The sequence below is a fragment of the Leucoraja erinacea genome, chromosome 5 (assembly GCF_028641065.1).
Source record: "Leucoraja erinacea ecotype New England chromosome 5, Leri_hhj_1, whole genome shotgun sequence".
Taxonomy (NCBI): domain Eukaryota; kingdom Metazoa; phylum Chordata; class Chondrichthyes; order Rajiformes; family Rajidae; genus Leucoraja; species Leucoraja erinaceus.
In genome coordinates this window covers 90,139,125-90,166,780 of record NC_073381.1, presented here as the reverse complement: position 1 = coordinate 90,166,780, position 27,656 = coordinate 90,139,125, and the positions used below count along the sequence as shown (strand labels likewise).

The window sequence follows — 27,656 nt, the reverse complement described above, 5'->3', positions numbered from 1 at the left end:
CTCCATAACTCTTGATACCCTTACTGATCAAGAATCGGTAAATCTCCACTTTAAAAACGCCAATGACTTGGCCTCCACAGCCATCTATGGAAATGAATTCAACAGATTCACCAACCTCTAACTAAAGAAATTCCTCCTAAGCTCCTTTCTGAAGGTGCGTCCTATTATCCTGAGGCTGTGGCCTCTGGTCCATGACTCTCCCACTAGTGGAAACATCCTCTCCACATCCACTCTATCCAGGCCTTTCACTATTCGGTAAGATTCAATGAGGTTCCCCCTGTTTCCCAAATGATTGGGAAGGAGTAAATTATTTGAATAAAGGTCACATATCCGGTATAAATTATTATTTTTTAAAAAGACGTTGGAAGGAAGACTTGCAGACTTCATGCCAGTGGACATCCCAAAGCAGTTCACAGCTGAGAAAGATCTTTTTTGAAACACGCTGTCTTTTATGAAACGCTATATTGAGATGTGGGAGTGAGATAAACCGCACTGGGTGGCATGGTGGCACAACGTTAGAGTTGCTGCCTAACCACATCCGAGATCTGGGTTTGATCGTGCTCTCGCCTGCTGTCTGTTTGTAGTTTGTACGTGCTCCTCGTGACTGCGTTGGATTTCTCCGGCTGCTCCGGTTTCCTCCCACATTGCAGAGACATGCAAAGACAAAGATCACGGTTCGGTGCGTACTCGGTGGGGTGAAGGGCCTGTTTCCACGCTGGATCTGTAAAAGTAAAAAAAAAAGAAAGCTGCCAGAGGGGATTCCATGGGACAGGATCTCAAATTATTCAGAAAGGCAAGGAATGATGAACGGTAGACAGCATGGTTTTGTGTGCGAGAAATCGTCTGAGGCAATTGCTTGAGTGTTATGAAGAGATGCCGAAGAGGATTGACGTAGACAGTGGACATTGTCAACTGTAGCAAGGCCTTTAACAAGAAGCCTCACGGTAGGCTAGTCTGGAAGGTTAGATGACATGGGATCCAGGGAGAGGTGGCCAATTGGATACAAAGGTAGACATAAAATGCCGAGTAACTCAGGTAGCCTCTCTGGAGAGAAGGAATGGGTGACATTTCGGGTCGAGACCTTTCTTCAGACACAATTCTTACACAATTGGATACAAACCTAGCTTAGTGGAATGAGCCAGAGTGTGGTTGTGGAGAGCTCTTATTCAGTTTGCGTATGAAGTTCGTACATTCTTCCTGTGAGCGAGTGGGCTTACTCTGGGTGCTCCGGTTCCCTCCCACATTTCAATGACGTGCAGGTTTGTAGGTTAATTGGCTTCTGTAAAATTCTCCCTAGTGCGTAGGATAAGCTAGTGATTGTTGGTCGGCCTGGACGCTGGGCTGAAGGGCCTGTTTCCATGCTGTATCTCTAATCAAAACTAAATTAAACTAAAGTAAACTAATCACATTTTAGAAGGATGTGGATCAAACACAGGCAATTGTGATTAACTCAAATAGCTGTAACATGTAACATGGCAGCCATTTCCCAGGGAGCTTAAACAGGCAGTGAAATAAGTTGTTTTTCTAAGTTGAACCTTTCCCGCGCATCTTCACTCAATGACGGCAAGTATTTTGTTTTCTTTTTCTTCAGGAAATGAGTAATGGCAATTTAATTAGGATCTCAATGCCTGAGATAACAAATTCTCAACTGGGTAAGTGCAAGACAATCATGATATTCTTCAAAGTTTTCAAATGGAAAGTACAAAATTCAGATGGTCTGTTATTGCAAAATGGAGGCAAGAGGAACTGCAGGTGCCGGTTTGCAAAATAAAAAAAACACAACGTGCTGGAGTAACTAAGTGGGTCAAGCAGCATCTCTGGAAAACCGAGATATGCAACATTTTGGGTCGGAACCCCCCCTCCCCCATAATCAGTCTGAAGAAAGATTTTGAAATAAAAAAAGTGCTGGAGTAACTCAGCGGGTCAGGAGCATCTCTGGAGGACATGGATAGGTGACGTTTAGGGTCAGAACCCTTCTTCAGACTTCTTGAGTTTGAGGAAAAGTCCTGACCCGAAACGTTGCCTATCCATGTTCTCCAAGGATGCTGTGTGGCCTGCTGAGTTACTCCAGCACTTTGTCTTTCTCTAACTTCAAATAACCCTTGTGTCCCCTCTCTCTCCATCCCTCCTTCACACTCATCTTTGTACTAGTTTCACCGTCATCTTGGTGAGTATACTGCTTGTATAACTCCCCACACCTTCCCCACAGCCACTCATGGACGGTTTCTTTGACCATTGCTTCTTTTTTTGCATGCCTTTCACTCATTTGTTCTATATCTCTCTACATCATGCCCATATCTCTCATTTCCCTCTCTTCTGACTCTCAGTCTGAAGGAGGGTCTCGACCTGAAACGTCACCTATTCCTTTTCTCCTGGGATGCTGCCTGACCCTCTGAGTTACCCCAGCTCTTTGTGTCTATCTTCATCCTTTTCTGTTTGTATGTCTGATGAATTAAGTTTGGACTTGGGCATTGTCAACAACTGCATTGTTTTTGTTTAATCTCCAACAGTGAAGAAATGCTTGCAAGCAATAAAATACATCCTCCCGAAAGATGTTGCGGTGCAGGTTTTGATTAAGTGGTACAACACCTACAATGCTCCCGGAGGACCCAACTATCATTCAGAGTGGAACCTGTTTGTGACCTGCCTCATGAACATGATGGGATACAGCACAGACAGACTTACATGGACACGTAATGTAAGTACTCCTTCAAAGTATGGCTTTGTAAATATTTGATTACTGTTCCAAATGTAAATAATTTGGTGTACATATAGTGGCTGGTGTACATATGGTGTATATATAGCTGCTAAATTTGTATAAGATAATTACAAGCAGTTGAATAAGGGGTGGGAATTAATAGGCTTTGGCTTCTTCCTGCTCCTTTTCGGACACATATGATTTCATTTATTTATAGATATTGTTTATGACGCTTTATAAATATTTTTGTTTCGTTTTTTGTATGCTGTTTAACACTTGCTTTTTATTCTTTTATTCTGTTCGAAATAAATAATTTAAAAAGAAAAGGAAAAAAAAGCACCCTAGGTGGATTTCATGTAACCGGGAGAAAGAGCAGGAGTTTAAATATGTGTGGTTTATAAGTTCATATAAGTTGTAGGAGCAGAATATGGCCGTTCGGCCCATCGAGTCTTCTCTGCCATTCAATCATGGCTGATCGATCTTTCACTCTCAACCCCATTCTCCTGCCTTCTCCCCGTAACCATCGACACCCTTGCTAATTAAGAACTTATCAATCTCCACCTTAAAAATATCCACTGACGAAGGATATTGTCACGTTTAAGAAAGAACTGCAGATGCTGGAAAAACCGAAGGTAGACAAAAATGCTGGAGGAACTCAGCGGGTGAGGCAGCATCTATGGGGAGAAGGAATAGGCGACGTTTCGGGTCGAGACCCTTCTTCAAACTCCTCGACCCGAAACGTTGCCTATTCCTTCTCTCCATAGATGCTGCCTCACCCGCTGAGTTCCTCCAGCATTTTTGTCTACCAAGGATATTGTCATGGTCACAGAAAGATTGCTTAAAAGGATTCCAAGATGCAGCAGATTTGTTTAGAAGCATTACGTGATTGGGGATTCTGGACTGATAGTTCTTTTGAAGGTAAAAACATGTCATTAGTCAGTGGGTGGTGAATCTGTGGAACTCATTCCCACAGAAGGCCGATGGACCGAATGGCCTAATTCTGCTCCTAGAATTAATTTTGCCTCAAAACATGGTTGAAAGTTTATTAAAAAGGATTTTCAGACACTGTTCTATTAAAGGAGAACATTCAGTTTTTTCTGGGCTGCTCCTACTCGGCACTGAATACATTGCAAAATAGAAATTTTGAAATCATGATCTTTATTTCTGATGATGACAGAACTTATTCTGAAAATGTAAGAAGAAAATGTTGAATGAATAACGTTGCATGCGCATCTCTGATGGAATCTCATTGTCAAAATACAGCCACAGCAGGAAAACTGGCCCTTCAGCCAAACTCGTTCATGCTGAAAATTGAACCACAATGAAGCTCGCCCCATTTACCCGCACATGGCTGATTATCCTTTTATTTCGCTCATCTGTCCTCATAATTCACTTGGGTAGTTTACACCCCAGGCGTATGAACATTGACTTCTCTAACTTCAAATTACCCTTGCTTTCCCCCTCTCTCCATCCCCTCCCCAGTTCTCCGACCAGTCTTACTAGTCTGACTACATTTTATCTCTGTTTGCTTTGTTGTTCCCTTCTCCCAGCTAACAATGATATTTCTACATTTTCCTCGATCTCCATTCCCTTTGTCCTTTTCACAACTTACACTTCCTTATCTATGTATCTCCCTCTTCCCTGAAATCAGTCTGAAGAAGGGTCTCGACCCAAAACGTCACCCATTCCTTCTCTCCAGAGATGCTGCCTGCCTGAGTTACTCCAGCATTTTGTGTCTATCTTCCATTAAACCTTTCCTATCTATGTACCTGTCCAAATGTCTTTCAATGTTGTTATTGTTCCTGCCTCACCTACTTCATCTAGCAGTGCTTTCCATATCACTCCACCTTCAGGTTTAAATTCAATTAAATTTAATTTCCCTCTGACCGTAGACCTATGCTCTCTTTTTCTTCAGTCCCCTAACTTCGGGAAAAGACTCTGTATGTCGGGTCCGATCCTGACATTGGGTGCTATCAATGTGGAGTTCGCACATTTGCCCTGTGTTTGTGTTTGAGTTTCCTCCGGGTGCTCCGATTTCCTCCGACTTCCCAAAGACATGCAGAGTTGCAGGTTAATTGGCCCTCTGTAAACTTCCCCTAGCGTGTTGGGAGTGAATGAGAAAGTGGGATAACATGGAACTAGTGTGAACGGGTGATCGATGGCTGGTGTGGACTTGTTGGGCCGAAGGGCCTGTTTCTATGCTGTATCTGTCAATAAAGCAAGTAATTGAAATATTTCGAAGTGCTGCGAACTTTATTAATACAGTGACTGCCACCATTTAAATCTAAAGTAATTGCAATTGAATTAAAGTGTGAGAGTTAACGTGCCTGTATATTCACAGCTTGATTTAGAAGGCTCACTGTCGCCTGTAATTGCTGCCAAAAAAGCCAGGCCTTCAGAAGTTGGCTCGGATGAGGTAAGGAAATTATTCTGCAAAACATTTTAACAGGAATTAATCTGGAAGCTATTGTTTTTTCTGCTGGGTGAGGGAGTTTCATTGCATTGTATTGGTTGCACCCGATCAGTCCAATATCTTGGAGTCCGTAAGGCATGAGCAGAATTAGGCCACTCGGCCCATCGAGTCTACTCCGCCATTCAATGATGACAGATCTATATTTCCCTCTCAACCCCATTTTCCTGGCTTCTCCCCATGACCTAATCAAACCATAACAACCCATCAATCTCCGCTTTAAAAATACCCACTGTCGTATGTGGTAATGAATTCCACAGATTCACCACCCTCTATTAGTCACGAGCCTATCTATCACTCTCCCCTTTAGAGACTGCAGATGCTGGAATCTTGAGGAATAAACAAATTGCTGGAAGAACTGAGCGGATCAGGCAGCATCTGTGGTGGGAAACGGACAGACTAAGTTTCAGGACCATTCTTCAGACACTGATGAATTAGGGGAGAGAGAATGCTGGTAAAGCGAGAGATGGGATGATTGGCAAATGGCTGGAATAAGTGACAAAGAAATGGGGACAGAAGGGTGTCCGATAAGAAGGAAGTAGAGGAGTGAAATGTAAAACTGTAGGGGAGGATACGGGTAGAAGGGGGCGGGGACGAGGGGTAAAAAGGGGAGTAGAGATTCACAGAGTTTTACAGAGCACAAATGACCCCTTAGTCCAATAGGTCCGCACTATCCCTTTGCCGACCCATTTGCCCATATTTGGATCATATCCGATGCCTTGTATTTTAAGACTCTGTATGAAGGTTTTTAAAACACAGAAGATAGACACAAAATGCTGGAGTAACACAGCGGGACAGGCAGCATCTCTGGAGAGAAGGAATGGGTGGCGTTTTGGGTCGAGACCCTTCTTCAGACTGAGCGTCGGGAGAGGGAGACGGGGAGATATAGAAGGGTCTCTGCCGCTGTAAGGCAGCAACTCTTCCACTGCGCCACCCTAGTGCTGGGAGAGAATGTAACCTGTGGTTGTGAGCAGAGAACTAATCATCTGAGGTGCATTGAAACTGCTTTGGAGAATCAGAGATTGAAACATGTCAGTGAATATTCTGTCCCTGATACAGTCCATTTAACACAGTGTTCAAAAGTCACTGTCATGCAGTAGGGAGTGAAAATAATTAAGTTTCCGAGTTCTGGTAAGTTGCTTGGCGACTATGAATTACTGCTAGTGTGCAGATGAGTGGCGGAGTCTGGGGAGTGCTGATGTGAACATACACAGGATTTTTGTTTTAAATGGGGTGAGTTCAGAATTACAGGTGCACAACCTTTTATCCGGAGTTCCGGAAACCGAAAAACTCCGAAAACCGGCCATTTTTTCCAGGATGTCGTCTGCGCACCAAAGCTCGCGTTTGGCGCCAAACTTGACCCGAATCGACCCTCAGTCAACCTAGGTCTGTACTACTGTAGTGGCTGCCTCCTCCCCGGAGACCGGGGAGACACTTAAACATCTGTAAATCATTGCTTAAATGTTAGCCAATTAGTTTGGAGGGCTTTTATGTGAAGGGAGGTGGGGTGAAGGGGGAAACTTTAATTCTTAGTCCCCTACCTGGTCGGAGAGGCGGGGAGCGGTCAATGCCTTACCGGGTCGCCGTGCAGTAAGCTCCGCAGCGCTGGGGCTGCGGGTGTCCGGCCGCGGGCGGTGCCGGTTAGCTCCGACCCCGGCAACTTACCCCTGGCTGCGAGGCGCTCCAAATCCACCGCCGCCCGCGGCCGGACGCCCGCAGCCCCAGCTCTGCGAATGTTGGGAGTCGGCGGCGTCGCAGCGCTGGGATACCAGCGGGGAGCGGGCAATGCCTTACCAGGTCGCCGTGCGGTAAGCTCCGGAGCGCTGTGGCCGCCTTCTCCCAACATTCGCGGAGCTGGGACTGCGGGCGTCCGGCCACGGGCGGCGCTGGATTTGGAGCGCCGCGCAGCCAGGGGTAAAGTTGCCGGGGTCGGAGCTCCAACCGGCGCCGCCCGCGGCCGGACGGAGCCCCCAGCTCCGCGAGGTTGGGAGTCGCCGACCAGGTAGGGGACTAAGAATCAAAGTTTCCCCCTTTACCCCCCCACCACATAAAATCCCTCCAAACTAACTGACTAACATTTATGCAATGATTTACAATGATTCCCCGGTCTCCAGGGAGGAGGCAGTCGCTCCAGACTTTTGAAGCCGCTCGCGCTACCTACCTAATCTACGCTAAAAATCTTCCATTCGGAAATCTGAAAATGTCCGAAATCCGACAAGTGTCTGGTCCCAAGGCTTTCGGATAAAAGGTTGTGCACCTGTACTAAATGGATGCTTGATGGTCGGCATGAACTCAGTGAGCTGAAGGGCCTGGTCTCATGCTCTATCATTCTATGACATTATGTATAAGATCTACTCATTTGATTACTTGATCCAAGTTATCATCTGTAAGTGCAGTGCCTAAGCAGAATTGTTTTGTCATTTGTTTAATTTAATTTAGTTTATTTAACTTATTATAAACTAAAGTTTATATAGTTTAATTTAGATTATTGTCAGGTGTACCGAGGTTCAGTGAAAAGCTTTTTTGTTGCATGCTATCCAGTCAGTGAAAGGACTAGACATGATTACAATCAAGCCGTCCACAGTGTACAGATACAGGATAAAGGGTATAACGTTAGTGCAAGATAAAGTCCGATTAAAGATAGTCCAAGTGTCTTCCATGAGATTGATGAGAGGTCAGGACCGCTCTCAGGTTGGTAATAGGATGGTTCAGTTGCCTGATAACAGCTGGGAAGAAACTGTTCGCTAAATCTGGCAGCATGTGTTTTCACACTTCTTGCCTGATGGTTTGAAGCCAAATAATCATTTGTAAGTACATGGGGCTTTAGCTGAATTGTTTTATCATTTGTAACTCTTTGGGTAATGAATTTGCAGTTCCCTCTGATTTACACTACTTCATCTTACTTTCAGGATTGGGAGTACCTCCTGACGTGTGACTATCATCGTAATTTTGAGTCCCACCTTCTGGCCGGAGCTCTGCATTTAGATCCCCTGAAGGTGTTGCGTCCCAAGGAAGAGGCTTTCCCCAACCTCGGTCTGGACTCATCGACTCTCCTTTTCGGACACATCCCTGCCATTTTGTTTGTGCTGCACTTGATCTACGAGGAGCTGAAGCTGGACAACCTGATGCGGGAAGGAGCACGTGCACTTGTTGTGCTCCTACACCAGCTGGCCAGGTAACAAAGTACCCCTTCGAAAAAGGCACATATTCAGCGACTTTCACTTTAGACTTTAGAGATACAGGCTGACCAGCGATCACCCAGTACACTAGCACTATCCTATCCTACACACTAGGGACAATTTACAATTTTTACAAAGGCCAATTAACCTACAAACCTGCATTTCTTTGGAATGTGGGAAGAAATGGGAGCACCTGGTAAAAACCCCATGCGGTCACGGGGCGAACGTACAGACTCGGTACGCCCCAGCAATATGAACATTGAAACTCCAATTTCAGGTAGTCCTTGCTTTCTCCCTCCTTCCCCTCTCCTTCCCAGCTCTCCCACAGCCTAATGTCTCCGCCTCTCCCTTTCTACTTCGCCCCCCCCACCCCCACATGTCTGAAGAAGGGTCTCAACCCGAAACGTCATCTATTCCTTCGCTCCATAGATGCTGCCTAACCCGCTGAGTTTCTCCAGCATTTTTGTCTACCTTTGATTTTCCCTGTATCTGCAGTTCTTTCTTAAACTCAGTACAGACATCACCGTGGTCAGGATCGAACCCGGGTCTCTGGCGCTGCAAGGCACCACTGTGTCACCCTAGTGGTGGAGAAAATGTAAACTGTGGTTGTGTGCAGAAAACTAATCATTCGGAACTGACGGCACTGGTCCTGTACTTGCTCGAGTTGAGAAGGATGGAGGGGGAGGGGGGCCCTCATTGAAATTTACCGAATAGTGAAAGGCCTGAATAGGGGGTGTGTAGTGAATGTTTCCTCTAGTGGGAGAGTCTAGGACCAATGGGCACAGCATCAGAATAAAACACTTTTTTGAGATGTGTGAGGAAACCCACACGATCACACGGAGAACATACAAACTCTATACAGACACCACCCTTAGTCAGGATCAAACTCGGGTCTCTGGCGCTGTGAGGCAGCTCTATCGCTGCGCCACCATGGTACCTTTGTTCTAGATATCCCTGTCAGGGGAAACATCAATTGTGCATAATTCCAATGCTTTTAATGTCATATATGCCCAATACACAGTGAAATTATTTTCTTATAAGCAGTCCTGTAGAGTATCGCCGTACCTAAATACATTCCTGTATGAGCTTTGTACATTGATATATACACACACACACGCACCAAATCTGGCTACCCACTGAACAGTAGCTGCACTAAAACTTAGCTTTAGTCCTGAACAGGGTAGGTTTGTCCGTTGGAATATATATAATGAGTGGCACAAAATATTTAAAATTGTAGAAGGCCAATTTGATACCGCATTGTTTACTCACTGGAAATATCCTAAGGCTCCAATTGCAGTAATCAATGTTCTTTGTCGGAAGGAACAGCAGATGCTGGTTTGAACCGAAGATAGACACAAAAAGCTGGAATAACTCAGCTGGTCAGGTAGAATCAATGCTCTTTGTTTGGAAATCTTCTTAATACCTTTTATCGAATATTGAATCACTGGTTAGAATCTGTGACCTGTTACTGTACACTCTCAGTTGTTTCAAATGAACTCCCTGGTGTTCTGTTTCTATACCAGTTATCTGTGTAACCTTCTGTCTGCCAACCATTGGCATCTCGTTGCACCTCCCACAAGCTTCATTTTCCTTTGTTTCAGGATCCCACTCGTTAGATCCTCAGTATGGTCGGTCATAATTCATAAATACAATAAAATTAGTAATCAGTACAATTATAACATGCAAGCCTTACTGTCAAAATTTTTTTTATTTCTGTCATAAATAGTTTTAAGCTGAGATCAGGTTTGCCTAAAATCAGGTCAATTTTTAACTACCCCCGCAGAACAGCAGAAAAAATGAACGAATTTCTCCAAAATGGCAAAATACTCATCCCAACACACCTTACACTATCATTGTGAACATCATAAAGTCATATGTGATAGCAGAATTGGGCCATTCAGCCCATCTAGTCTACTCTGCCATTCAACCATGGCTAGCCTACCTCTCCCACCTAATCCCATTCTCCTGCAGTCTCCCCATAACCCCTGACACCCGTACTAATCAAGAATCTATCTCTTCTGTAAAAACATCAATTGACCTGGCCTCTGCAGCCTTCTGTAGCAATGAATTCCATTAGATGCACCACCCTCTGATTAAAGAAATTTGTTTGAACATTATGATAGTATCTGCCTGAACTACCTACCTCCTCCAGCAGCTCGTTCCATATACCCACCACCCTTTTCTGTAAATAAAAAAAATCACTTCTTGGGTTCCTATTAAATCTTCCCCCCCCTTCACCTTAAATTAAAGTAGCACTGTCCTCTTTACAGGAGGGGTACTGTACTCTTTAAATGCCATTGAAAGGATATTTAAACATTGGCTTATTTTCTCCACCAGGGATTTGAAACTGGATGCGTACATGGATTCCTATTGGCGAGACTACCCTTTATTGGTGAAAAACCTGAAGCAAAGCTGTAAAATTGATCAAGGTAAGAGCGATTGCGCATTCAGCACTTGATCATGCAAAGCCTTTATACAATGGGCCATTACGGAGTACAGGTGAAATCTTCAGTCCCATCAGTCTAACCCAATACTATTTCTCACCCCTGTCACGAGGGGTGACATAGGGTCTGCCGATCCACATCCCTCAACAGCAGAGCTACCCCACCTCCTCTGCCCACCTGCTTGTCCTTTCTTTTGGAAGTATAACCCTGAATATTCAGTTCCCAGTCTCGATCCTCCTGCAGCCATGTCTCTGTAATCCCCACAATGTCATATATCTACCAATCTCTAACTGAGCCTCAAGCTCATCCACTTTACTTCTTATATTTCGTGCATTCATATATAACACTTTTAATCCATTGCTTACCTCACATATCACACTGATTCCTATATCACTTGGCCATACTCTTCTATCCCTTCGTGAGCTTTCTGTCCCGTTAATTCTGGTGCCTTTCTTAACTGTTTCTATACTCTCTTTCCCTTCGGCAGTCCGAAGGGCCTGCTTCCGTGACGCATCTCTGAAGAAGCTGAAAATGTATGGATCTTAACCTTACTACAAAGCTGATGAAAGTTAAAGCTTTTCTTTCTTTAATGTAGCACAATTGAGACTCATGAACCAGCCGCCTTTCCTCACAGTGGAACCTCCGAGCATCTATCACTGGCTCTGTTCTTGTCTGAATGGTGACGTTATGTCTCCTTTTCCATACCTGCCTGGCATCTGTGAAAGAACAAAGTTAGTAGTACAGGTAAGACGCCTTCTTAGCCCACTCCTAGGTTGCTCTGTGTTTTCAAATGGAAAACAGGATCTGTTTTGTTTTGAAAATTGTTCGGGTGTTAGGAGGCAGATGGTCGAGGAGAGGCACGGTAGCGCAGTGGTAGAGTTGCTGCCTCACAGCGCCAGAAACCTGGTAACTATCCTGACTACAGGTGCTGTCTGTACAGAGTTTGTACGTTCTCCCTGTGACCGCGTGGGATTTCTTTGGGTGCCCCGGTTTCCTATCACACTTCAAAGACGTGCAGGTTTATAGGTTAATTGGCTTTGATTAAAAATTGTAAATCCTCCCTAGTGTGTAGGAAAGTGCTGGTGTACGGGGATTGTTGATCAATGCTGACTCGGTGGACCGAAGGGCCTGTTTCTGTGCTGTATCACTAAATTAAACTAAACTACTCGAGGCAAACGTCTCATTGGCATTCAATGGGACTTGGAGTAGTTGTGACAGCTGTGGGAGCCACTATGCTTGCTTTGGAAAATAAGGGGCCTGTCCCACGAGCATGCGACCTGCATGCGGCAAGCGCGACCAAACCGGAAGCGGGGGCCGCGCGGAGGTCGAGTGAGTGACGTGAAGTTCGAGAGAAGTCCGCGCGTGACATACGGCGTTGCGACGCTGCACACGCACCTCGAGGCAGTGCATACGGCGTCGAGGCGGCTGCGGGCTGGCAGGCCGTTGCCGCGCGGAATTTTTGAACATGGTCAGTTTTTCGGAGCTACACGCGATGGCGGGACCAGTGCCGCACAACTCCATACGACTCCGGCGATCAAAGTGGGACCGGCCCCGCGAGGCCGTACGGCTCAAACGACCACGTTAGGTCGCTCTTGCCGCATGGAGTCGCATGCTCGAGGGACAAGCCCTTAAGACTGTCATGTTGCAGCTGGATAAAACATGGTTCAGGCTGCACTTGGTGTATCTGAGCGGCTTTGCCTGCCACATTACACGAAGAATATGGTTGCTGTGGAAAGGGTGCAGAAGAAATTCTCCTGGACGTTGCCTGGAATGAAGCGTTGCAGTTATAAAGAGATTGGATGGACTCGGCTTATTCTCACTGGAACGAAGAAGGCTGAGGGGTGACCTTGTAGAGGATTATAAAATCATGAGCGGCATGGCATTTAGTAGGATGAGTGGACCCTCATTGAAACGTACCAATTATTGAAACGCCTGGATAGACTGGATGTGGAGAGGATGTTTCAACTAGTGGGAGAGTCTAGGACCAGAGGGCACAGCCTCAGAATAAAATAACATACATTTAGAAAGGAGATGAGGAGGAATTTCTTTAGTCAGAGGGTGGTGAATCTGTGGAATTCATTGCCACAGAAGGCTGTGGAGGCCAAGTCCGTGGATTATTTTACAGTGGAGATAGATAGATTCTTGATTAGTACGGGTGTAGGTGGTTATGGGGGGAAGGCAGGAGAATGGGGTTGAGAGGGAAAGATAGATCAGCCATGATTGAATGGCGGAGTAGACTTGATGGGCCAAATGGCTCAATTCTGCTCCTAGAACTAATAAACATCCACAAGACTCAGATGGTGGTTGAATCACATTGGTTCAATGGCCTGCTGCAGACATCTTAGTTGATAGCGTCGTCTTTCTTCAATGGTGGGGAGTACAAAATTAGAAGACCCAGGGTTATGTTGCGAGGGGAGAAATTGAAAGAAAGCCTGAAGGGTAAGTTTTTAACTCAGAGCGTGATGGGTCTCTGGAGGGATCTGCCAAAAGTACCGGTAGAGGCCCAACTTGCCTATGCCCACTAACATGCCCCATCTGGGCTCGTCCCCATTGCCCGCGTTTAACCCATATCCCTCGGAAACCTTTCCCATCCACGTGAGAAATGTTCCACGGCTAAGTTTGGAGACGCAGTGCGGAAACAGGCCCTTCGGTCCATCGAGTCCACACTGACCATCGATCACCCCCCGTACACAAGCACTATCCTCCTACACATTGGGGCCAATTTACCATTTTTACCAAATCCAATTAACCTACAAACCTGTACGTCTTTTGGAGTGTGGGAGGAAACTGGAGCAGCCGGAGAAAACCCACATGGAAAGAGAACTCAGTTCGGGGGTGTTGAATTGGGGAAAGGGTCAACTGACAATGTAACCATGACTGCATGTGGTGAATGAGGAGGGGGAGAGAGGGGGAGAGAGGGGGAGAGAGGGGGGGAGAGGTGGGAAGAGAGAGGAGAGGAGACTTCAACTTTTTACTTCAACCCAAACCCCCCAAACAACCATTTGCAGGCAGTGCCTTTTTACTTCAAACCAACCATATTTTTATTTTCAAACCACATTAAGGTCACTCACAGTTGAGTAGACATGTGTTCAGTGTTATTCAGAGCTCAGAGAGACGTGACCTCCATCTTGCAGAGACTGAGTGAGGCACACCACTTCCTGGTTTTATAGTCTCTCCCCCTCCCTCCAGCAGGGGCAGCAGAGAGAATGGTGATTTAAAAAAAAAAAGCATTAATATCTCTCTGGTTTTTCATCGATGGGAAAAATCCTCCGGTCCAGGAAGGCAGACGTGGGCTCTCAGCGAGGTGGCCAAAAATGACGGCCGTAGGTGGAGGCGTTCTCTCAGAAATCGCAGCACAGTGGGCCAAAAGCGGTCAAGATCAGACTTTTAGTAATATAGAAGATATGATATAGGAGGCACAATTATTTTTGCCTAGCCTCAGCCCGGTAGAAGTCAGCACGCCAGACTACCACGGCACCACCCTTGTCGGCAGGTTTGGTTATCAAGTCGGGGTTGCTGCAGAGTGAGCAGAGGGCTGTACGTTGGGGGGGGGGGGGAGGTTAGAGTAAGTAAGGGGAGTGGAAAAGTTGAGGCGGTTGACGTCCCGCCGGCAGCTGGAAATGAAAATGTCTAAGGAAGGTAGATGGCCATCCGGGAGTGTCCAAGAGGAGCGGGGTCCGGTGGAGACGGGAGAAGAGGGTCATCACTGGGAGGTGAGGACTCCTTCCCATAGAAAAAGGCGCGGAGGCGACGGAAGAAGACCTCTACGACGTGGCGGACCCGGAACACGTTGAGGTGGGGACGGAGGGGAACAAAAGTGAGGCCTCTGCTGAGCAGACCATTCTGTTGAGTCCTGTCCCGCTGAGTTACTCCAGCATTTTGTATCATATGATATATCTCTGATGCTAAATTATGCATTGTTTCTGTGTTGCAGAGTTTTGCATTGTACACACTTGGTGATGAAAATGCACTCTCCCATGAGCCATCCTTGTATTTATTGAGAATCGCAGCAGGTAATTGATTATCTGATAACAGTTCTGTTTTCTTTCACATTTTGTGACATGTACAACAGGCAGACTAAATGTGTAGGAAGGAACTGCAGATGCTGGTTTGTAACCTAACGTATGAACCAACATCTGCAGTTCCTTCCTACGCATTTTGTCTCCTCCACTGTGACAGCTCCTCAAGGTAGACCAGTCTGATGAAGAGTTCAAACTTGAAATGTCACCTATTCCATTTATCCAGAGACAGCTACCTTGAAATACATTGGAGTTCGAGGCTGCCTCTTCTTTCTGTTTTTGTCTGTCTATTGTACTTGAATTTGTCTTGATTTTATTTAATACGAACAATTACATCTGTTCGTATTGGTGGAAATGTGTCAGCCTCGATAACAATCAGCACAGGAGCACCTCAAGGCTGCGTGCTCAGCCCCCTGCTGTACGCACTCTATACTCATGACTGCGTAGCAAACCACAGTGCGAACTCCATCATCAAGTTCGCTGACGACACCACTGTTGTGGGACGTATCACTGATGGGGATGAGTCAGAGTATAGAGGAGAGATGGAGCAACTGTCCATATGGTGCCAGCGCAATAACCTGGCCCTCAACACCAGCAAAACCAAGGAACTGATTGTGGACTTTGGAAGGAGTAGGAGGGGGACCCACAGCCCCATTTATATCAACGGGTCGATGGTTGAAAGGGTCAAGAGCTTCAAATTCCTGGGCGTGCACATCTCTGAAGATCTTTCCTGGTCCGAGAACACTAATGCAATTATCAAGAAAGCTCATCAGCGCCTCTACTTCCTGAGAAGATTACGGAGAGTCGGATTGTCAAGGAAGACTCTCTCTAACTTCTACAGGTGCACAGTAGAGAGCATGCTGACCGGTTGCATCGTGGCTTGGTTCGGCAATTTGAGCGCCCTGGAGAGGAAAAGACTACAAAAAGTAGTAAACACTGCCCAGTCCATCATCGGCTCTGACCTTCCTTCCATCGAGGGGATTTATCGCAGTCGCTGCCTCAAAAAGGCTGGCAGTATCATCAAAGACCCACACCATCCTGGCCACACACTCATCTCCCTGCTACCTTCAGGTAGAAGGTACAGGAGCCTGAAGACTGCAACAACCAGGTTCAGGAATAGCTACTTCCCCACAGCCATCAGGCTATTAAACCTGGCTCGGACAAAACTCTGATTATTAATAACCCATTATCTGTTATTTGCACTTCATCAGTTTATTTATTCATGTGTGTATATATTTATATTATGGTATATGGACACACTTATCTGTTTTGTAGTAAATGCCTACTATGTTCTGTGTGCTGAAGCAAAGCAAGAATTTCATTGTTCTATACAGGGACACATGACAATAAACTCACTTGAACTTGAACTTATGATGTATCTGATCTGTTTAGATGGCCTGCTGTTCACTGTACTTCTGTACATGTGACAACAGTAAACCTAAACCAAAAGGGAAAAAATGGGGGATAGTAAATGGCAAATCCATTCCTTGCATATCTATGTGCCTTTGCAATTATCCTATCTGCTTCCATCAACCCTCCTGACTAGTGTTTGGGGGATCGTTGGTTGGCATTGACTCTGTGGGGCGAAGACACTGTTTCTACTCTGTATTTCTAAATGAAGCAAATGATCTTGGCGGCATGGTGGCACAGCGATATAGTTGCTGCCAGAGACGCGGGTTCGATCCCGACTAGGGGTGCTGTCTGAACGGAGTTTATAGATTCTCCCCGTGACCGCGTGGGTTTTTCCGAGATGTTCAGTTTCCTCCCACACTCCAAAGACGTACAGGTTTGTCGCTTAATTGGCTTGGGTTTGTACACTTGGTATAAGTGTAAACTATCCCTAGTAAGTTATAGTGTTAATGCGTGGGGATCGCTGGTCGGTGCTGATTGTTTCCATGCTGTATCTCTAAACTAAACATCTTCCTGGAATGATAAGTCCAATGACAGCTGTGCTAACCTAAATCTAGATGAAGAAAATGGCAGAATTTCCCACCTCGTCCAGTGCACCAGGATGTCTGCCGGAAAGACTGGCCAGAGTAATAAACTAATCTGTAAACTAAACTAAACTGCAGTTTGTTGTCAATTACTTCACAGGGCACAGGAAGCAGCAAGTAGAAGAAGACAGCAAAAGGTAATGGACGTCTGTTTGATCCTGCTTGTGCTGCTGCTGCTGCTGCTGCTGCTGCTGCTGCCTGTTACATTGCACTTGCGTTTGTTTATGTTTCCTTCATTCTCTCTCCCTCTCAGGCGCAGCATGAATCCATGCACTATATCCGCCACCAGCTTGGCTGCAAAATTGGTGGTTTCACTGACAAACCTTGGTGAGTTTCCAGATCTAATGTTTCACAATCACCATGTGTTCAATCTGTAACGCTCACCAGCATGCTATTGGACAGAGGCCATTGATTCCTCCTCTGCCAGTTTAGCTTGTTGTTTTTTTGTTGCGTGCTGACCAGTGAGCGGAAAGAATATTATGATTACAAATCAAGCGTACGCAAATGTGGGCGGAACAGTGGCGCAGCAGTAGAGTTGCTGCCTTACAGCACCAGAGACCCAAGTTCAATCTTGCCAAAGGGTGCTATCGATGCAGAGTTTGTACGTTCTCCCTGTAACCGTGTGGGTTTTCTCAGGGCGCTCCGGTTTCCTCCCACATTCCAAAGATGTACAGGTTTGTAGGTTAATTGGCTTCTATGAAGTGTAAATTTTCCCTAGTGTGTAGGATAGTGCTAGTGTATGGGGTGATCACAGGTCGGCGCGGACTCGGTGGGCTGAGGGGCCTGTTTCCGCGCTGTATCTTTAAAGCCTAAAGTTCAGTCTAAAGATTAACCATTCCCTGAATTGTTGTTTTGAACCATCCTTCTTATCCTCTCGTGAAGACATTGACTCCTATCGAAAATAGATTCACATTCCCAAATTGGCTGTGAAGTCACATGTAAACAGGTTACTGCAGATATACACATTTACGTACTGCCAGACCCATACTTGTTTACTTCCTCCCCCCCCCCAACAAGCTGAGATCATCCATTTTCAGAGGTCAAACTGGGGGTGCTGCTAATCTGTCCAGGTTAACAGTGCGGCACAGTGGGTTCTGGGTTCGATCCTGACTACGGGAGCGCCATGTAAGCAATTTGCACGTTCTCCAAGTCACCTGCATGGGATTTCTCCGGTTCCGGTTTCCTCCCAAACGCCAAAGACGTACGTACAGGTTTGTAGGCTAATTGGCTTTGGTAAAATTGTAAATTGGCCCTCGTGGGTGGGATAGTGCTAATGCGTGCGTTCATTGCTGGTTGGTGCGGACTAGGCCGGCCAAAGGGCCTGTTTCCGCGCTGTATCTCTAAAGACTAAAGTCTAAACTTTCCAATGAAGAAGCTTTGCTGGGCCATTAGCTTTGGGCCCCCGTTATCTCTTGTACGTCGGGGAAGCTGCTGAGTTTCACTGTTCCCTGTTCCCTCAGATGAAAAATAGTGGTGTGTTGGTTAAGATTCGGAGAGAAATGGGGGCTGCCTTTACACCAGTTGTTAAATTATTCACACTATTTGTGAAGGAGGTACATTTAGTTTAGATTCCGATGTGCAGTGAAAACCTTTTGTTGCGTGCTAACCAGACAGCGGAAATACTATACAGGATTACAATCTTGCTATTTTCATGATAAAGGGAATAACGTGAGAGGATGGTTCAGTTGCCTCTCAACCGAGAAGCAACTGTCCCTGAATCTGGAGGTGTGCGTTTTCACACTTCTGCGCCTCTTTACTGATGGGAGAGTGGTGAAGAGGGAGTGGCCTGGGTGCGACTCATCGTTGATTATGCTGAAGTCCTTGCAGAGGCAGCGTGAGGCATAAATGTAGTCGATGGAAGGGAGGTTGGTTTGTGTGATAGTCCACAATTCTCTGCAATTTCTTGTGGTCTGGGACGGAGTTGTTCCCAAACCGTGCTGTGATCCATCCCGATGGAGTGCGTTGTACGGCGCATCTGTGGAAGATATCCGACGTTAACACCGCCGTGTTATGTTACTTTTTGTAGGATTCACTCTGAAGGATTTGCAGTCGGTTCCCTTTGGGGTGGCTCTGCCGATACGGGATGCCATCTACCACTGCCGATCCCAGCCTTCCTCGGACTGGTCCGAAGCTGCCTGCTCACTTATTGGGCGCCAGGATCTTTCCAAACAAGCGCACGAAGGAAGACTGCACAAGACCAAATCCGTAGGTTCATTCTATGTTATAAAGATCATCAGACATAGGAGCAGAATTAGGCCGCTTGGATGAATTCTGCTCTGTAATGTATTGTGCACAGTGAGCCTTAAAGCGCAGCCGCTGGGAGGTTGTTTGAAACATAGACATAGAAACATAGAAAATAGGTGCAGGAGTAGGCCATTCAGCCCTTCGAGCCTGCACCGCCATTCAATATGATCATGGCTGATCATCCAACTCAATATCCTGTACCTGCCTTCTCTCCATACCCCCTGATACCTTTAGCCACAAGGGCCACATCTAACTCCCTCTTAAATATAGCCAATGAACTGGCCTCAACTACCCACTGTGGCAGAGAATTCCAGAGATTCACCACTCTCTGTGTGAAAAATGTTTTTCTCATCTCGGTCCAAAAAGATTTCCCCCTTATCCTTAAACTGTGATCCCTTGTTCTGGACTTCCCCAACATCGGGAACAATCTTCCTGCATCTAGCCTGTCCAACCCCTTAAGAATTTTGTAAGTTTCTATAAGATCCCCCTCAATCTTCTAAATTCTAGCGAGTACAAGCCGAGTCTATCCAGTCTTTCTTCATATGAAAGTCCTGCCATCCCAGGAATCAGTCTGGTGAACCTTCTCTGTACTCCCTCTATGGCAAGAATGTCTTTCCTCAGATTAGGAGACCAAAACTGTACGCAATACTCCAGGTGTGGTCTCACCAAGACCCTGTACAACTGCAGTAGAACCTCCCTGCTCCTATACTCAAAGCCAGTATATAAAGCCTATAACCAAAGTAACATGGTCTACTTAGTGTGGTCTGGTTTGCAGGCACTCGGCCACTTGCTGGTATCTGATGGAGCTTCTTCAGGAAACGAAGCCGAGGAGGAGGAAGATGGAATGAACGACATGAACCAGGATTTGATGTCCTTGATTTGGAACGAAGATCTGCGGGTCCAGGAGGTGCGGCGTCTCCTTCAGAGCACGCACCCCGTGCGGGTCAACGTCGTGCAGATGCCGGAGGTCAGCGACCACGAGTTCATCGAGGAAAAGGAAAACAGGTAAAGAACATATTCACGTGCCAGCGTGAAGCACTTGGAGCTGCCGCCGCACGGTACCGTCAGCTTGTCTACTTCAGTTTAGATTAGAGATACAGCGCGGAAACAGGCCCTTCGGCCCAACGGGCCCACGCCAACCAGCGATCACCTCGTGCACTGGCACTAATCTACCATTACCGTACATTAACATTAAGTGGCTCTCATTGCAACCAAGGTTGAGTGGTGCCATCTGCATTTTGCAGTTTTCTGCACGACTTTGGAACGTGGGGGGAAACTGGAGAAACCTTACGTGGTCACAGGGAGAACGTGCAAACTCCATACAGATAGCGCTCACAGTCAGGATCGATACTGGGTCTCTGGCGCCGTGAGGCAACAACTCTACTGCTGCGCCACTGTGCTGCCTGCAATCTAAAAGCAGACAAAATAAATGAAAAGGCAGAGAAAGCAGTTGTCATCAAGTCCAATTAGATGTGAAGAGAGAGACTAGGATGCTTTGGTGACCGTGCAGGTTTGCAGAATGATGCCAGAATCGGAAGGTATCCGCTGTAAGGAGAGGTCGGACAAAGTTGAATTGTTTCTCTCGGACACCGGAAGTTGCGGGGAAAACCATTTGTTTAGTCTTGAGATATCGCGTGGAAACATACCCTTCAGCCAGCCAGCGATCACCCATAAAGTAGTTCTATCCCACAGCCTGGGAACAATTTACAGAGTGTGGAAGGAAACTGGAGCACCCAGAGAAAGCCCACACAGGTCACGGGGAGAACGTCCAAACTCCGCACAGACAGCACCCGTAGTCAGTATTGAATCCGTGTCTCTGGAGCTGTGAGGCAGCAACTCTACCGCTGTGCCACCGTGCAGCGTGTTGTTGCTGGAAGTATACAAACTTATGAGAGCCATGGATAGAATAGACTGTCGGAACCTACTTTCAAGATTGAAAAATCAAAGACTAAAGAGCACAGCTTTAAGGTGGGAGGGACAGGATTTAATGCAGATAAGTGGGGCAAATTTTTGACAGTGGCGGGTGCTTGAACGTGCTGCCGAGGGGTGGTGATGGAAGAAGGTACAACAGCGGCATTTAAGAGGCTTTTAGATAGGCACATGGATATGCACGCAATGGAGGGATATGGATTATGTACAGACAGAGGAGATAAGCTGGCATCATTTTCAGCACTGTTATTGTAGGCCGAAGGCCTGTTCCTGTACTGTACAGTTGTATGTTCTATGATCTTGGTGGTCTGTCAATGCAAGGAGCAGGATCCAGCATTGGCTCACATTCCCCTTGCAGGTCAAAGCTCTCACTGATAAGTCTCTGCATTGCTTCTCTGGCCCTTACCGGCAGCAGCTCTCCACATCAAACCACAGTGCGGCATAATGGCACAGCGGTAGAGTTGCTGACTCACAGCACCAAAGACCCGGGTTTGATCCTGACTACGGGTGCTGTCCCTACGGAGTTTGTACGTTCTGCCTGTGACCGCGTGGGTTTTCTCCGGGTGCTCTGGTTTCAATCCACACTCCAAAAGACGTGAAGGCTTTCGGGTTAATTGGCTTCTGTAAAATTGTCCATCTGTGTGTAGGATAGAACTAGTGTACGCTGCCTGCTTGTTGGCGCGGGCTCAGTGGGTCGAAGGGTCAAAGGGCCTGTTTCAACACTGTATCTCTCAAACTAAAGTGTGGGAGGTGACCGATGGAGGTTTTGGGAGATTACCCAATGTAAAATGCTTGCTGAGATGTCTCCATGTCTGGAGAATTTCTACATGTTTGGGAACAATTCTACATGAATGCTGGCTGTTAAGGGCCGGTCCCACCAGCATGACTGACTGCATGCGGCAAGCACGAACTAACGTGGTCGCTTGAGCCGTACGGCCACGCGGGGCCAGTCCCACTTCGATCGCTGGAGCCGTATGGAGTTGTGCGGAGCTGGTCCTGACATCGTGTGGGGCTGCGGAAAACTAACACTGTCCAAATATTCCTCGCGGCAACGGCCTGCCAGCCCGCAGCGGCATTGAGGCCGTTACACCGCCTCGACGGGCATACGCAGCGTCTTGATTCCCGCGGACTTCGCTCGAACTTCACGTCACTCACTCGATCTCCGCGCGGCCCCCACTTCCAGTTTGGTCGCGCTTGCCGCATGCAGTCGCATGCTCGTGGGACAGGCCCTTTAATCTATCAATTTACACCATGAAATTGTCATCCTGCTCTGCATCTGGAAGGATTTCATGTTTAGATAGATCCTGCTGCTTGTGACCCGTTATTAGACCTGTTTGTATAATCCAGCTCCTTGCTCTTTTCCACTTGGGACAGGTTGCTGCAGCTGTGTCAGCGGACAATGGCGCTTCCTCCAGGGAGAGGGATGTTCAGTCTCTTCTCCTACCACCCTGTGCCAACTGAACCGCTCCCAATTCCAAAGTTAAACCTGACTGGTAAGTATTTCTCAAGTCAACACTTCTAAGTTTGTGGCGGCACAGTAGAGTTGCGGCCTCACAGCGCCAGAGATTTGATCCTGACCACATGTGCTGTCCATACGGAGTTTGTACGTTTTCCCTGTGACCGCGGGCGTTTTGTCCAGTTTCTCCATTACTCCGGTTTCCTCTCGCACTCCAAAGACGTACAGGTTTGTAGGTTAATTGGCTTTGGTAAAATTGTAAATTGACCCTGCTGTGTCGGATAGTGTTAGTGTACATGGTGATCGCTGGTCGGCGTGGACTCGAAGTGCTGAAGGGCCTGCTTCTTTGCTGTTACGCTGAAGTCTAAAGTAACGTGTAGTGAAGGCGGGATTTTCTCCGGGTTCTGGTTTCCTTTTTGGGGCGGCACAGAGGCCACTGCCTCACAGCACCAGAGACCGGGTTCCATCCTGACTACGGGTGCTGTCTGTGCGCAGTTTGTACGTTCTCCCTGTGACCTCGTGGGTTTCCTCTGGGTGCAGTGGTTCCCTCCCACAGCCCAATGACGCACATGTTTGTAGGTTAATTGGCTTCTGTAAATTGCCCCGAGTGCGTGTAGGGAGTGGATGAGAAAGTGGGGTGACGTGGAACTAGTGTGAACGGGTGAGTGATGGTCGGCGTAGAGTAGGTGGGCTGAAGGGCCTGTCTCCATGCTCCGGAGGAAACCATCGCAGTCACAGGAAAAACGTAGAGTCCTTGTTATGTCACAAGTTCATAAGTTATAGGAACAGAAGTAGGCCATTCGGCCCATCAAGTATAATCTGCCATTCAATCATGGCTGATCTATCTTTCCCTCTCAACCCCATTCTCCAGCCTTCTTCCCATTACCCCTGGCATCCGTACTAATCAACTAATGTCAAAGGTGCTAGAAGTCAATTGGAAGTTGGTGTTGGGGAGAGTTGCTGCGTAAGTGCCACTCCCCCATAATTATTTTCATGGAGTTACTCATGGTTGTTCATCAGGGGTTGATAATCCATGGGTTTCTGTGCTCATTGGCAACGTGTCCCATTGTCTCCGCACTATTAGGCCGGGCCGCGCCTCGGAACACGACCGTTGATCTGAACAGTGGCAACATAGACGTGCCGCCCAACATGGCGAGCTGGGCCAGCTTTCACAACGGGGTTGCCGCCGGGCTGAAGATCGCCCCCGCCTCCCAGATAGACTCGGCCTGGATCGTGTACAACCGACAGAAGAACACGGAGCTGACCAACGAGTACGCCGGCCTGCTCATGGCGCTGGGACTCAATGGGCACCTCAGCAAACTGACCACCATGAGCATCCATGACTACCTCAGCAAGGTGGGGGGACAATGCACGGAAAATATCGCCCGCGGTAGCTATTCCACACATGCACGTACACGCACGCACGTACACACACCTACACACGCGCACATACACATACGCATGTACACAAGCATGTACACACGTGCTCTCTCTTGCTCTTGGCACCCTCTTGCACACTCCCTCGCGCACACACACTTTCAAACTTACATGCACGCACATGCGCACTCACTTATACACACACTCTGATACTCGCACACTAACACACACTGCCACACACACGCACTCGGATACTCACACACACTAACTCCCACTCCCACACACACACTCGGATACTAACACAAACGTTAACACATGCTCCCACACACACACACACTCGGACACACACTCGGACACACACACACTCGGACGCACACACACACACACACACACACGCACACACACACACACACACACACACACACACACATTAACACACACACACACTCGGATACTCACACAAACGTTAACACACGTTCTCACACACACACACTCGGACACACACACACACACACACACACACACACACACTCGGACACACACACACACGGACACACACACACACACACACACACACACTCGGATACTCACACACACACACACACACACACACGCACACACACACACACACACACACACACTCTAACACATGCTCCCACACACACACTTGGATACACACATTCTCACACACCAACATACAGAGACCGGCGCACACACGCACTCAAAACTCAAAATGATTTTCAATTATATCTGCAATTTTTCAATGATATTACAGGGAAATTGTCAGGTGCTTTATTTGCATTGCTGGCCATAATGATCGATGTGGGTGTGCTGCAATGCACATAGTACTTTTAGTAAAGAATCAATTTTCACTCCATGTATGTTAATAGAGGAGATTGACGATAGAAAATTGGATGACAATGAAGTGATACTTTTCAGTTTATTTTTTCAAAACCCCCGATAACATGGAGAAGGATATCGGAATGGCAGAGCAGTACCCTGAGTGCGGTCTGTTTTGGCCGAGGCACACCAGAGACAGCACAAAGTGACGCAAGGAGGTTGGAGACAAGTGCAGACCGTGGTGTGCTGTACACACACTTCGTCACGGAAACGAATGCATGGGCACACAATAAACAGGCATCAGTGGAGCGTAACAGGAAGATTCACTGATCCCACAGTGTTATTCGTTTTGGCTGTTACCTGAGGCATTTCAGCACTGTCCACATCATTAGAGTCATAGAATCATACAGCAGCAGGCTCTTCATCCCAACTTGCCCACCCTGACCAACATGCCCCATTTACACTAGTCCCACCTGCCTGAATTTGGCCCATATCGCTCTTAAACCTGTTCTATCTATGTACCTGTCCAAATGTTTCTTAAACGTTGGGATAGTCCCTGCCTCAACTATCTCCTCTGGCAGCTCATTCCATGCATCCACCCCCCTTTGTCTAAAAAAAATGCCTCTCGCGTTACTTTTGAATCCTTCCCTCCCCCTCCCCCCCTCACCATAAATATATGTCCACTGGTCTTGATTCCCCTACTATACACAATAGACAATAAGTGCAGGAGTAGGCTATTCGGCCCCTTGAGCCAGCACATCCATTCAATGTGATCATGGCTGATCATCCACAATCAGTACCCTGTTCCTGCCTTCTCCCCATATACTCTAGGCAAGAGGCTGTGCATTTACTCTATATATTCCTCTCATGATCTTCAATGAATTTTACTTCGGAGTCACGTGAGTGACTACGTGAAGAACCCACCCAGCGCGCAGGCGCGGCATTACGTCAGCAGTGCAACAGCGGCAGCAGCTGGAGCCAGGCTCTCCAGCTGCAGCATAAAGACGAGACCTCAGGTAAGTGCCTTTTTTGTTACAGAGTCGCGCTAGAGAGAATAATGGCCTCTCGCAAGCGACCAGCCAGGAGGACTGCCTGCCCAACTCCACCCGAGGACGGGTCCATAGCGGGACGGCAGCCTCTCGCAGCGGAGGAGCTTTTTCAACGCTCCCGCTCACCCGACACCGAGCCGCCCCCAGTGCTGCAGATTTCAACGCCCCGCACAGGGAGGAAGGCGACACATAAAACCGACCGGCCGGTGTCCTCCGATGAATCGGAGGAACGGGAACACTCTCCCCCACCGAAAAGGGGAGACGCTCGGATAAGCTGCATGAGGCAGCTCCTCGAGCGCATGATAAACGAGGAGATGCGGCATCTCCCAGGAGGACGGGCTTTGGCCTCCTCCTCTCCACACCCTTCTGTACCCTCTATGTTCGAGGGCTGTAAGGGAGGCCAGGACTGGGCTGGCCTATCCCAAGGGCAGGCGGAGGATATCGTCAGCATGCCGGGCGTGCCGGAAGAAGAGCTACTGGGTGTAGTGGGCCGATATGCGGCGCCCCCAACAACTGGGATGGTGTTGCCACCCAGAATGGCGGCCACTATAAACAGGCTGTCCAACAACCCGCTGCAGGACAAGGCTGTCCAGCAGGCCCTTGACAATTACATCGCGCCAGAAAATTGCGAGGCGCTGAGGGTCAAGACGGTCAATGGGCAGATCTGGAACCAGCTGGGGCAGCAAATCAGGGCTCAGGAAGTCAAAATGCAGCGAGTCCTGAAGCTCCACTCAGCAGCCGTCACCGCCTTTGCTCGGTCCGTTGGGGATGAAGACCTGACCATACCCCAGCAGGATGCCCTCGCACTGATGTGCAGCACCACGTATGAGCTAAATAACCTACGGCGGGACAACATCAGGCCTGCCCTCAACCCAACATATGCCGGCCTCTGTAAAGCTCCAGCGCCCGAACGACAGGCGCTGCTATTTGGTGCGGATCTGGCCAAAAGGCTCAAGGAGTTGGAAGAGGCGGCAAAACCAGTAGGCCTCATGAGGGCAGGGCCAGGACCGAGCAGGGTGAAGACACCCAGTTGGCCGCACGCCTCGGCAGCCACCAGCAGATACCGAGCTGGTGAAAGCCTGGTGACCGCCTCCCACTACCCCCAGTGCTCTTTTTTAGAGCGGGGCCCAGGGCGGAGCCGTGGGAAGATGCGCCGCCCCACCGCAGCACCAACACGGACAACCTTGGGCCAGACCCACCGAAAACGACCCCACAAGTGAACATGGAGGTAGGTGGGTCTGGTTCCTGTCAACATACACAGACAAAGGGTGTAGTATTAACAGGGGGACGTTTGAGGTTCTTCAAGCATGTTTGGTGCTCCCTTACTAACAATAAGTTTATACTCAACAGTATTAGTGGATACAAAATTGAGTTCAAACCAGGCGTAGAACCGCCAGTTCAGCACATGCCCCAAAGGGTGTTCCTTCCCTCGGTAGTTGAGAAGGTAGAAGGACAAGCTGAACTTGATCGGCTCGTGGCTAAAGGCATCATAGAAATGACCACACACGAGCCGCAAGAATTTGTATCAAATATTTTTCTCAAAACCAAAAAAGATGGTGGATGTCGCATTATTATTGATCTGACGTCACTCAATCAGTCTGTTGAGTATCAACATTTCAAAATGGAGACATTTGTCACTGCCAGACAACTGATCTCCAAGGGATACTACATGGCAAGCATAGATATCAAAGATGCTTACTATTTGGTACCCATTCATAAAGATTACTTTAAATATCTGAAATTTATCTGGAGGGGCCAGCTATGGCAGTACCGAGCTTTGCCCAATGGTTTAACGACAGCTCCCAGACTATTTACGAAAATTCTTAAAGTGGCCATGAAGAAATTGAGAGAACTAAAACATTTAGTTGTGGCCTATCTGGACGATGTTCTCATATTAGGAAGAACACGGGAACAAGCTGTCGCAGGAGTGTTAGCCACTAAACAACTCCTTGAAACT

General features: G+C 47.6%; 1 protein-coding gene across 1 annotated transcript in view; it reads left to right on the top strand.

Moving 5' to 3' along the window:
• The window catches only part of anapc1 (anaphase promoting complex subunit 1), a 107,067-nt gene that overhangs the window by 37,249 nt on the left and 42,162 nt on the right, over positions 1–27,656 (top strand). The window contains 13 exon segments of the mRNA XM_055636195.1: positions 1,592–1,652; positions 2,511–2,698; positions 5,040–5,114; positions 8,078–8,343; positions 10,685–10,776; positions 11,387–11,535; positions 14,726–14,804; positions 16,905–16,941; positions 17,058–17,131; positions 18,831–19,009; positions 19,824–20,053; positions 22,352–22,470; positions 23,518–23,789. Of these exon segments, the coding sequence (XP_055492170.1) occupies positions 1,592–1,652; positions 2,511–2,698; positions 5,040–5,114; positions 8,078–8,343; positions 10,685–10,776; positions 11,387–11,535; positions 14,726–14,804; positions 16,905–16,941; positions 17,058–17,131; positions 18,831–19,009; positions 19,824–20,053; positions 22,352–22,470; positions 23,518–23,789 (1,821 nt within the window).